This window comes from Gavialis gangeticus, unplaced genomic scaffold, assembly GCF_001723915.1.
Source record: "Gavialis gangeticus isolate Ggan-Ray unplaced genomic scaffold, GavGan_comp1, whole genome shotgun sequence".
NCBI lineage: Eukaryota > Metazoa > Chordata > Crocodylia > Gavialidae > Gavialis > Gavialis gangeticus.
The window spans coordinates 25,931,629-25,941,790 of record NW_017729006.1 but is presented as its reverse complement, the minus strand read 5'-3'; the positions used below and the strand labels follow the sequence as shown (position 1 = coordinate 25,941,790).

General features: G+C 42.1%; 2 protein-coding genes across 6 annotated transcripts in view; one reads left to right on the top strand and one right to left on the bottom strand.

Annotated features, from left to right (window-relative positions):
• Window positions 1-1,269: 1,269 nt before the first annotated feature.
• LOC109291830 lies at window positions 1,270-9,619 on the bottom strand. Of its 4 annotated transcripts, none has more exons than XM_019509011.1 (6): window positions 9,530-9,619; window positions 7,525-7,675; window positions 4,805-6,748; window positions 3,401-3,526; window positions 2,624-2,749; window positions 1,270-1,432 (listed from the first exon to the last, which is right to left on the bottom strand). In XM_019509011.1, exons 2-6 carry the CDS (start codon window positions 7,670-7,672, stop codon window positions 1,395-1,397), a joined length of 2,382 nt encoding a protein of 793 aa, XP_019364556.1. In that variant the 5' UTR covers window positions 7,673-7,675; window positions 9,530-9,619; the 3' UTR covers window positions 1,270-1,394. The 4 variants fall into 4 exon arrangements, with proteins under 4 accessions (XP_019364556.1, XP_019364560.1, XP_019364559.1 ...); XM_019509015.1 differs by lacking the exon at window positions 9,530-9,619 and adding an exon at window positions 8,994-9,335; XM_019509014.1 differs by lacking the exon at window positions 9,530-9,619 and adding an exon at window positions 8,728-8,956.
• Window positions 9,620-9,894: 275 nt separating this feature from the next.
• The window catches only part of KBTBD2 (kelch repeat and BTB domain containing 2), an 18,165-nt gene continuing 17,897 nt past the window's right edge, over window positions 9,895-10,162 (top strand). The window contains exon 1 of one of the 2 annotated variants that reach the window (XM_019509016.1): window positions 9,895-9,997. The gene's annotated coding sequence lies outside the window, so the exon portion shown is untranslated. Of the gene's footprint in view, window positions 10,063-10,162 lie in introns of both variants that reach the window. The other variant, XM_019509017.1, reaches the window with a different exon arrangement.

Below are 10,162 nucleotides of genomic sequence, written 5' to 3'. Positions count from 1 at the left end.
TTGGAAGAGGTGGCAGACAAGAAGGCAACAGTGGTGGAGGCAACAGCAACTGCCAGTTGCCACAATGTACCAACCATAGGAATCTAAGGAAAAAGTAGGTTTTGCGCGGAACTTTCACATTCAAAGTTAAAATAAAAAAAGGACCGAGTCTTTTCGCCAGCACATTCTTCTTTCTGCTGTCTTAGTTTAATTGAAATACAGCCTCCGATTTATTTTTATGCATACATAAGCAAAGAGCAAAATTTATTTATTTATTTTTTTTAGGGAAAACAAAACTAAAAAAAGTTAAACAAGCAGAGAAACTCTAGAAGTCTCAACATTTTAGATGCAGAATAAGCTCTTGACTTGTCAAAACTACCATTGGCATAAGATTTAGTGATTATACCCCAGCCATCCAGTGATGAAGATTTTAAGCTAGTAACAGATTGCTTCCGACTCAGAATTTCTCAAAACTATCCCAGGGGCCTCTAGTATGTTACTAGTTTGCCAAAAGAGAATTGCTTCTTTAGCTGCCTTGCAAATGTAAGAGGTCCCTGTACTGAACTCAAGTCCCCAGAAGCAGAAATACTAGTTAGTCATAAGAACCACAACTGGAATACTTACAGTATTCAGCAAGGACTGCACAAGTTCTTTAGTGTACATGCAGGCCTCCCTGACCATATTTGCAGGAACAGAAACAAGATAACTTATCCTAAAAACAAATAGCTTTATTCATTTTAAAAAGGAACACCTAGTTAATGCTGGCTCTGGTCAGATGTGCCCCAGTTTTTCTCCCCCCAGATGAAAATAGCTATATTTTTTGCAGCCACTAGATCCAACTGAGTCTATCCACACAAGTGCCTACTGATTCTCCAATTCTTAAAAAGCCATCTGTTTAGCATTTTGAAAGCTTTAGTCTCCACATCTATGAGGCTATTCTTTTAGAAAGGATCAAGTATTAGTCTCAGGAACTCAGAAGAGGCCAAGTTCTGCACATTTTTGCCATGGGGGTTTCCATCAGCTAGTCTCATGAAGGATGCTCCTGCATCCACAGCTTTACGTGTAGTCTCAGCTGCTGAAGCTTATCAGAGCAAAATTTCACCTTCTTACTTTGGTAGTCATAAATGCAGGCAAGGAAGCAGAACTGTCAAGTTGCATAGAGAATTTTATAGATTTTTTCCTAAGTTTGGCTATATCCTTCCACATTCAGAAGAGACTACACAGCGCAATTCTATTAAATTTTATTGCTCTTAAATAGTGAATGTGCTAGTTACAAAAAAATCAAAGTGCTTTGACTTGAGTGTCTTCACACAGTGTAATTCCTTACCCTTTAACTGTGCATAGTAACTTACACAAAAGTCTTGTTAGACATGCAAACCTCAAAAACATTTGTGTTTCTTCCCCAGCATTTGAAATTATCTTCTTCTATAGACAGCCCTCTTTGTTCCACGTCCTAGAGATAAAAGGAGGAAATGTTTAATATCAGCTTTATTTAGTTAAAAATGCATTTCACACTATGGAGGTCATGTCTGCCTAAAAAGGGCAAGGCAGGAGAAACCCACCAAATAAGCTGCCCCTACTACTACAAGAAGTACATTCCGAATTTTGAAGTGATGCTCAAAAATCATTCAAGCCCCTCTCTCCATGTTAGAGTGCCCTGGTTCTACAGCCAAGGATCCCAAATCATAGCACACTCCAGGAAAACAGTCCAGAATGCTGGAAGATGAACATTTTAAATTTGCAATCAAGTTTAAGAGCCAGTTAAATGTACAACCAACACCTTCATAAATATTATGGTTTGTTTCATTCCTCAGTTTTAGTTCAGGGTCTCACAAGATTATTTCTCTTTTATAAACAGCCATTCTGCAGGAATGGAGGCATGCCAGAAAATTTGGCCATTCTGGAGACAAAAAGGAGACAGTGTGGGATCATGCAAGTTACTCAAATGTTTTTACTAAAAACAGATGAGAAATTGAGAGGTGCAATGTTGACATTCAAAACATTAGTCTACTTCTGGGTCAATACCCATTGATTAAAAGGACAAAGTTTCAGGACTATGCAGGCTCATTCCATTATCTCATACTATTTGGTTGCTTGTTGTGGAAAAAGTTCTCTCTGCACCCAAAATCATGTGCCTCAAGTAAACCAAGCCAGTTAAGTACACTCTCTTGCTTCAAAAGTTTCCCCTAGGAGAGACTCCAAATCTTTGGCTAACTTCCAAGAGTGTGAATTTACAAATAGAGATAACTAGGGCACATTTATTACTTTTATGATGTTTGACTGAAGCACTTTGAATTAAGACAAGAAAGACAAAAATAATTGCTTGTAGTTTTGCTGTCTCCCTGCCATCTGTATTTTGCCTCTGAAGATGAGATTCTGAATCCCACAAAGCTTAAAAATGTAGCATTGTTAGTGTGCATACATGATTTACACATGGATAAATAAAAATTTGGAAGGCTATGTTGCAAGTAAAACCACATACATAAGCAGGACTCTAGCTGCTGTATGTGCAATCTAAAAAGGTACTCTAATTGTGAATTCAGCTAATTCTCCAAAGACCTCAGGAAAGAAAGGGGCTATCACCACAGTTGCTGACAGAGAGGTTTATAAGTCAAGCGCCGATGCCTTCCACGAGCATGCTAACCTTTGCGTGCACTGGTTTTAGGCATTTCCCACACCTCAACCTCTTCCACCTCGCGTCTTGTGTCTCTACGTTTATAAGGGGGCTTGCCTACCCTTTTCTTCTTTGGTTTCTCCAGTGTCAGGTTGTCTAAAGTGACATTAATAATAATAAAAGAAAGTAGCAATATTACTTCTCCAAGCAATTTAGCACGAGTTTTGCCAGACAGGTTTTTACTTAAGTGGTTATTAACAACGTCTTTTTTTTTTTTTATTAAATGAAATCACTGTAAAAACACTTCTTCTTTGCACGCTATTCTGCTCTTCTTTCAAAAGGTAGATACTAGACATTTTTAGAAGGAACGCATGCTGTGACACTAGGAGTCTGGGAAAGTCGAAATAATATTTGCAATCCAGGTACTTTGTAGCCTGCCAGCGGAGCAGTTATTAGCCAGCCTACCCTGAAACCAGTTGCTGCGCTGGCCGACATTCTGGTTACCTAGTGTAGCCAGTCATCAAAACAGTAAGCTGGTGTGGGCATACGCATGGGAATATGCAGAGCATCTACAAGATATTGCAAGAACATCTATGCAGCAATACATGGTTATATTGAACACTGTACAACTAAAAAGCAACACTTCACCATATTAAAGTTTATGGCAGCAGCTTTTTATAAAAGCGTTGCTTGTGTGTAGTGTGCTTATGCTTAGCTTTAGGGTAGGACAGACAAAAATACTAGTCTGCCAGATACAGATGATCTAATCCATACCATGGAACAAGTAGGAGGTAAAGTAAAAAGTACCTTGTTCTTTCATTTTGGCTGGGGGTGATAGACTACTACGTATCAGGCTGGCAAGCTTGGGTTTAGCACCGCTTCTAATCCAGTAGTCTTCAACTGCCAACCCCATGTTTTCCTTCAGTAACCTCCCTAATCAAAACATATTATGGGATTTTAAATAGTGCAAGTCAGTAACTACAGTCAGGATACATTACTACTGACAATTTGTTATTGCAGTAACAGTAGGTTAAGATAGCAATTGAGCCCAGTATACATACATGGAGTAGGTATACAATACCAATAGCTAAGCACCAAATTTCTAACTGGTTAGGTCCAAAACTACACAATCTCAATTTACATTTCATTACATTGAAATTACATAAAGCCACAACTAAAGTGGAATATAACCCACTTGGATTTGAGGAAAGAACTGTTAAAAGCCTTAAAGCAGCAGCAATTTAATCCATTATATTAAATGTTGAGACAGAGACACTGTAAAACTGTTTGCCAGCAAGGCTAATTAGTTACCTGGAACCAAAAGCAATTCATAACACAAGCATTCACTTCCACAGGAAAGAATAGCAAACTTTGCATTATAGTTCTAAATAATCAGTTAAAATATTGTTGACAATGAAAAGTTTGAGTAAAGGAATCAAGGTCCTTTGGGTAAATCCGATACCTTTTATTTTTAAGATGGCATTCTAGTAGTTTGATTCTCATGAGTTATCCTCTAAACCAATTGCAGTAGCTGGTTTATCTGTCAGCATATCCTACCTTATTGAGTTGCAAAGTTTTTACATAGACACTAGTCTCTCTTGCATTTTAAGACAAGGCATGTCATTTAATTAGTCAGACTCATTAAAATGAACTGATACACTACCAGAATTGGAAACAAAGTGGGAATTAAGTTAACAAAAGACTTAAGATAAAACAAAAAAACCCCAGCTTTATACTATTCACCCAACTATACATTTTAGAAAAAAAAAAAAAAGAGAGTGTGAGCTGCCAGTTACAGGTACTTTGTGCCTCATGTAAAAGGCTTCATGTGTTTGCTTCAGTTCCTTACCTACAGAAGTTTTATCTCTGGCCTTTCTTAGGAGTTATAGCACATCATTCTTTTCCTTGTTTTTCCAAGGTTTACAGAACACAGCCAACAGTTAGCAAACACATGCCATAAAGCAGTGGTCTCCAAACTTTTTTGATCGTGCACCCCATCAGCAAAAAGTTTGAGCATGCACCCCCAATATATGAGTATTTATTTATAAATTATATACATATTATGTACAATAGATATAGATAAAAATATAAATAGAAGTTCTAATATTTTCTTCCCACACCCCAATGGATTGTCTTGTGCACCCCACTTTGGAGACCACTGCCATAAAGCATTCCAAGTTATGATCGACACCATCTTGGTCATTAGCTTACCTCCTGAACGCTTTTGTGGAGTTCTCTTGTGATCAGATCCCTCTTTAAGTAGTCCCTCTCGTTTTGCTGTAGGCCTCTTTCTTTCATAGTACCCATAGTCACTGTACACCACCTCATCCTGGTCCTTCTCCTTTGGCTTACAAAATAGACCAATTTCACCAAGGGCACTCTTCAGTTTTACTTTCTCTCTAGTAGGCCAGCTAATTAGCTGAGCTGGGACAGAATTTTTCGGTGGTTTCCAAAGCATCCTCTGACCAATCTGATGGTAGAAGCTACCTCTACTAGGGGTCAGCATTTCATATGGGGTGGCTTCATGAAAGAAATATTCAACTTCATCCAGATCCTCCTCCTCCTCCTCCTCTTCCACCACTGAGAATTCTTCAGAGTCATCAGCTTCCGACAGAGACAAACTCTTAACAGCTTTTTTCTTTAGGGAATAGATTTTCTTTTTACTGGAAGATCTAGGGAGGCTGCCCATCTTTTTACCTCTGCTGGAAAGTTCTTTTATCTTGAGGTTTGAACAGCTTTTGAAGTTCTGGTTATTGATATCATTGGTCTGCTCCCCGTCTACTTGTTCCTCATCTTCATTTAGGGAGCCACTGCTTTTAATTCTCTCTTTCTCCAAGTCATCTGCGTTTTTTTGTAAAGCGTACATGCTTTTCTGAAGCACATAGTCAGGGACAAAGTATGACACTGGTGCATTATCAATTGATGAGCCTTCCTCTTTGGAGGACATTTCATCAGAAGAAACACTGAGCACATTTTGATGTTTCCTTTGTGGGAAACGCACATCATAGTTGCAGTTAGTGTCCGTATTATCCAAGCCAGCCAGCCAGCTGTTAGAAGGAACAAATTTCTCCACTGATTCATCACACCATAAGCTTTTATCCAATGTCATCTGACTTCCACTTGTTACACTGTGGCTCTGATTGAGCTTTTTCTGCTGCAGGAACATGTCATTTGTTATCTCCATATTGGATGGAAATAATACTGCCTGCTGAGATAAGCTGGATTCATCTTGAGAAGCTTTTGAGCCAGTAGATCTTTTAGAACTAGAAGATATTTTAGATATAATTAGAGTGTCCTGCCTTGCCACTGACTGATCATTACAAATTGAGCTGGCTAGGTCTGTTATTTGTACTGCCCGAGCTTCACTTTGAGGGGATTTGGCTTTCTGGCTTGCATTTCCCAGTTTTTCCACCTCCAGCTTTGCTTCGTTGTTTTGGACCTCTCTTTCCTGCACAACGTCGATGCTCTGTTTCGAAGGGAGAGCTTTGCGCTCATCTGAGTAAGTGCCTGACATCAATGCCTCACCTTCACGAGGGCCATATATAAGCCCTTCACAAGAGCTAACAGAAAATAAATCATGTTGCACTATATTCTCTGGGACTGGTTTGCCACTTGGTACATCATACAAAGGGATAGTTTCTTTGAAGGACTTCCATAGCTGAATTGCAGGTGAGCCATTTCCATATTCTATTCTTACCTCTTCTTTCTCAAAAGCATAGCTTCCTGAAGGAAGATTTCTATACTGTGCAGTGCTGGAAGGGCTCTTATGAAACTCTCTCTCTGGTACAATGGAAGATCCAGATGAATCCTGTTTCTCTGAAGTACTGTCAGTTTCTGTACCAATACCAGAAGAAACGCAAGCCATATTTCCTGCATCACAGCCTTTCGTTTCTGTACGGAGATCCTGATGCTTTTTTGCTTTGTGTTCAGGCTGTCTAGGATCAGTCTGTGTTTCTTTGGTTTCTGTTCTTTTCCCAGGACTACTATAGTGCCTAAAGCGTGTTGCATGATAAAACATAGGAGAGGGTGGGGGAGCATTAAAATAAGGCCTTCTGTTAACTCTTGTGTGCATGGGATGCTGTGGAACAAAATATCCAGGGTATTCGTGCAGTGCAACAGAATAAAATGGAAAATATGGGTTTCCATTTCTGAATCCTAGAAACAGGGAGAGGGGGAGCAAAAGAGAGAGAGAAAAAAAAAAAGAGTTTGTCTATATAAAAATGTTATATTCTGAAATAAGAGACTAAACAACACAAAAAAAGTTTTGATAACACCACATGGAATAACTGCTACATCAATACCCTACCTTCAAGTACTGCACAAGAACCCTCCTCACCACAATCCTACTGGGCCATTAAAGGACTAGCTTGTCTGTAGGCTACCCTTATTTTAAGTAGAATTTGGCTTCACAGCTTGAGGCAGATTCAAATTGGTCTTCAAAATGTAATATCTAAACTAGTCTAACTGTGCCTTTTAAGGGGATAGCTCTGAACTAGAGAAAGACAATTTTCATGAACTCTGATCACATAGATACCCTGTCCTTTACTAGGAAACAGTTACTTGATTTAATTTTTAGTTTTCCACACTCCATAAACCATAAGTAGAAACATGCATTGAATCCCCCAAGGGTGTTTACTGAATAGTAAATTCAAGACTCATCTTTAAAATACTTTTCCCCCACCTTCTTAAGATCAGTATTTAGTTCCACCTTGAAACAGAAGTTGCCAAGCTCAACAAGTCATAAGATTACACAGCCAGTGAATTACCAAAAGAAAAGGACCACAGGTTAAGAGAAACCCCTTCAATATATGCACTAAACCCATCTTCAGGAACTATATTAACAGCTCTAAGGGTCTGTAGCATAATATTTGCATTTCTTTTGCTCCATGAGTGGTACAAGCATTTTCTTCAGATGGCTTGTTTTTCCTTACCTGGTGCAGGCATGCAGTACGGATTATAGACTTGACTGAGGTACCATGGATTTGGGAAAGGCTGTTGTGCTGTTGGCTGTGCATAAAAAAAGGGTCTTGTGTGGTTTGTGGAATATGGTCCACTCTCTGAAGCTGGGGCAGTGTTCATTTTCTAAGTAGTAAAGTGACATTAAAGCTATCAGGTTAAGTCAGACATGGTCAATCATACTTTCCTAGAAGAGTCACAGAAAGCAGCCAAGTGTGATATATTCAGTGGCACTGTTGGGTTGTTGTTTTTTAAATGTATATCTCCCCCATTCTATCTATTAACAGGGAGAAACCACATAACTTGCCCTGCAATGCTAGCATGTATGTCTACAAGTCATTAAGTACAGTGTCCAGCTCAATCAGCTGGATTTCTAGACAAATGTTGCATGAGAAAAAACCAAGACAATTTTTATATGCAGTGGAAAGCATTACTGTATCCAAGACAGATCTTACCCAGTCTTCTACAAGCTTGTTTGAAGCATGAGAGAACTACAAGGCCAGCACATATACATTTGTTTGTTTAAAATATACTAGCCACATAACCAATATTCAAAGCAGTGGTCAGTGACCCTTGGATTATGCTAGCCATTGAGAGTAGCTAAATAATAGTAACTCCCTCACCTACACACACCATCAGATATTATTTTTAGTTTACTGAGCTGCTTGTAAGGAACACAAAACCATGGAATTTCAGTTCAGTAAGAAGTTTTAGTATTTAAAGAGTGCTGTGTTCAGACAACAGCATACATACTGTATTAAATAAAGTTCATATTCCGTAGGAAACTAGTTCTTACATAAGAGGTACAGGTGAAAGCTATTGCATTTGAACAGCCCTTTATCTCTACCGATTTACTTAGAGAATATATTCTAGTCATTTGTCATATCAAACAAGCAATTGGTTTAAAAAAAAAAAAAAATCTTAGTACGCATTTTCTAGGCAGACCAAGGTAAGTAGTACTATAAACTAAACACCACTGCCCCTTTTGAACAACAGGCATCAAAAGGCACATTTGTCCATTAGTAATTTACAAGTGGAAGAGGGCAAAAAGGGAGGGGTGTGGGAAAATAAAATAATTAGATTTAATAGAAAGAGAGGCATTTTGGCAAGTTAGAGTTTTTGAAAGCCACTAAAATAAAACTGAGCTTAAAGCCATTACAATGGGGTACACAGCTCACCCCGATAAATTAAAAGCCACACAGGAACAAGAGCCCTCTTGCTTCAGCTTCCATCCAGAGCACAGCCTCAACACAGCACCAAGAGCCTACATACTCCCCTCACAACTCAACACCACCAGTAACCCAAAGGCTGTTTTAACCTCTGGAGGGGCAAAACCCTACAAAGCCAGACTAATCCTTCCCCAGCACAGCTCTGCCAAAACTAAGGGCCATGCTGCTGCATCTGCCCACAACCCAACAGGACACAAGCCCAGGCCTCCACCCACCTTGTTTATGGACCTCAGAGACACCCTTCCACTCCCACCAGCACCTGGGCTTCATTTAATAGTGATATGGAGCCCTCAATCAGTGGGAGGGGCAGCTAATAGCGGCAGGAGCAAATACTCGTAGGCCTGTAGAGAGCTCTTAGGGACCAGTAGCCTTTTAATGCAGAGCATGTAATTTAGTTAGCTTAGATGAGTGGTTCTTGGCCTCCTTCGATTAGAGGACCCCTCAGAAGATGCTGTTTTTTTGGCTCCCACTTATGTTTTGACCGCAGAAAAATAACAAGAGTGGCTGGTGGGTCGCAAAGCCCTTCCGTGTGCTCTCGGCTACTGACTGGTGCGTAAAACCTCTGGGTCCATGGCGTGGGCAGACCTCCTAGGCCGTGCAGGGTGTGGCATGCCTGAGGGGGGCTCAAGACAGCTTGGGGTGCTGAGGATGGCAAGTCTCTCCCCTGTCCTCGGGCTACCAGGGGAAAAGGCCTGTGCTTGTTACAGGTGCCGGCAAGGGGGGAGGAGTTGTGTCATTGCACTCAACACACAGAAGAAGGCTTTGAACCCCGCGGGCCTCCCCCCGGGGCAGGCAGCCCGCAGATGCCCAGAGCAGAGGCTCGTGACTGTAGAGGCGCCTGGCGCCGCCCCGCCTGTAGGGGGCTCCCTCGCTCCTCGCCTCCCCCCTCCCCTGCGCTAGACACAGGCACCTGCGCAGTCATCCGTTCCACAGCCCTTCACTCCCCGCTTCCCCCTCAACGGCCCGCGCCTGCGCAGTCCCGGAGGCCGTTGGACCAAGCGGCGGCTGGCGGCCCGGCACGCCTGCGCGGGAAACGTCCTCTCGCGCATGCGCCGAAGCCGGGTTAGGGGCGGGCGCCTTCGCACGCCTACGTCTCCGCGCGCCTAGGGTCGTAACGGCCGTCGCGAAGGGAAGGGGCGGGGCGGGGCGGGCGAGGAAGCGCGCGCGCGCAGCAGCATCAGCAACCGCCGCCTCCACAGCAGCAACCGCCGCAGCCCGGGTGAGACTCCCCCTCCCCCTCCCCCTCCCCCTGCGCAGGCACTGAGGAAGGAGCGGCGGTTGGAGGTGGGTGCGGGGAGATGGCGCCGAGGCGGCTCCCGCCACCCTCCCCCAGCGGCGTCTGCTCAGCCGCGGCCTGGGGCTCCCCCTTCCCCTCCGCGCCGGG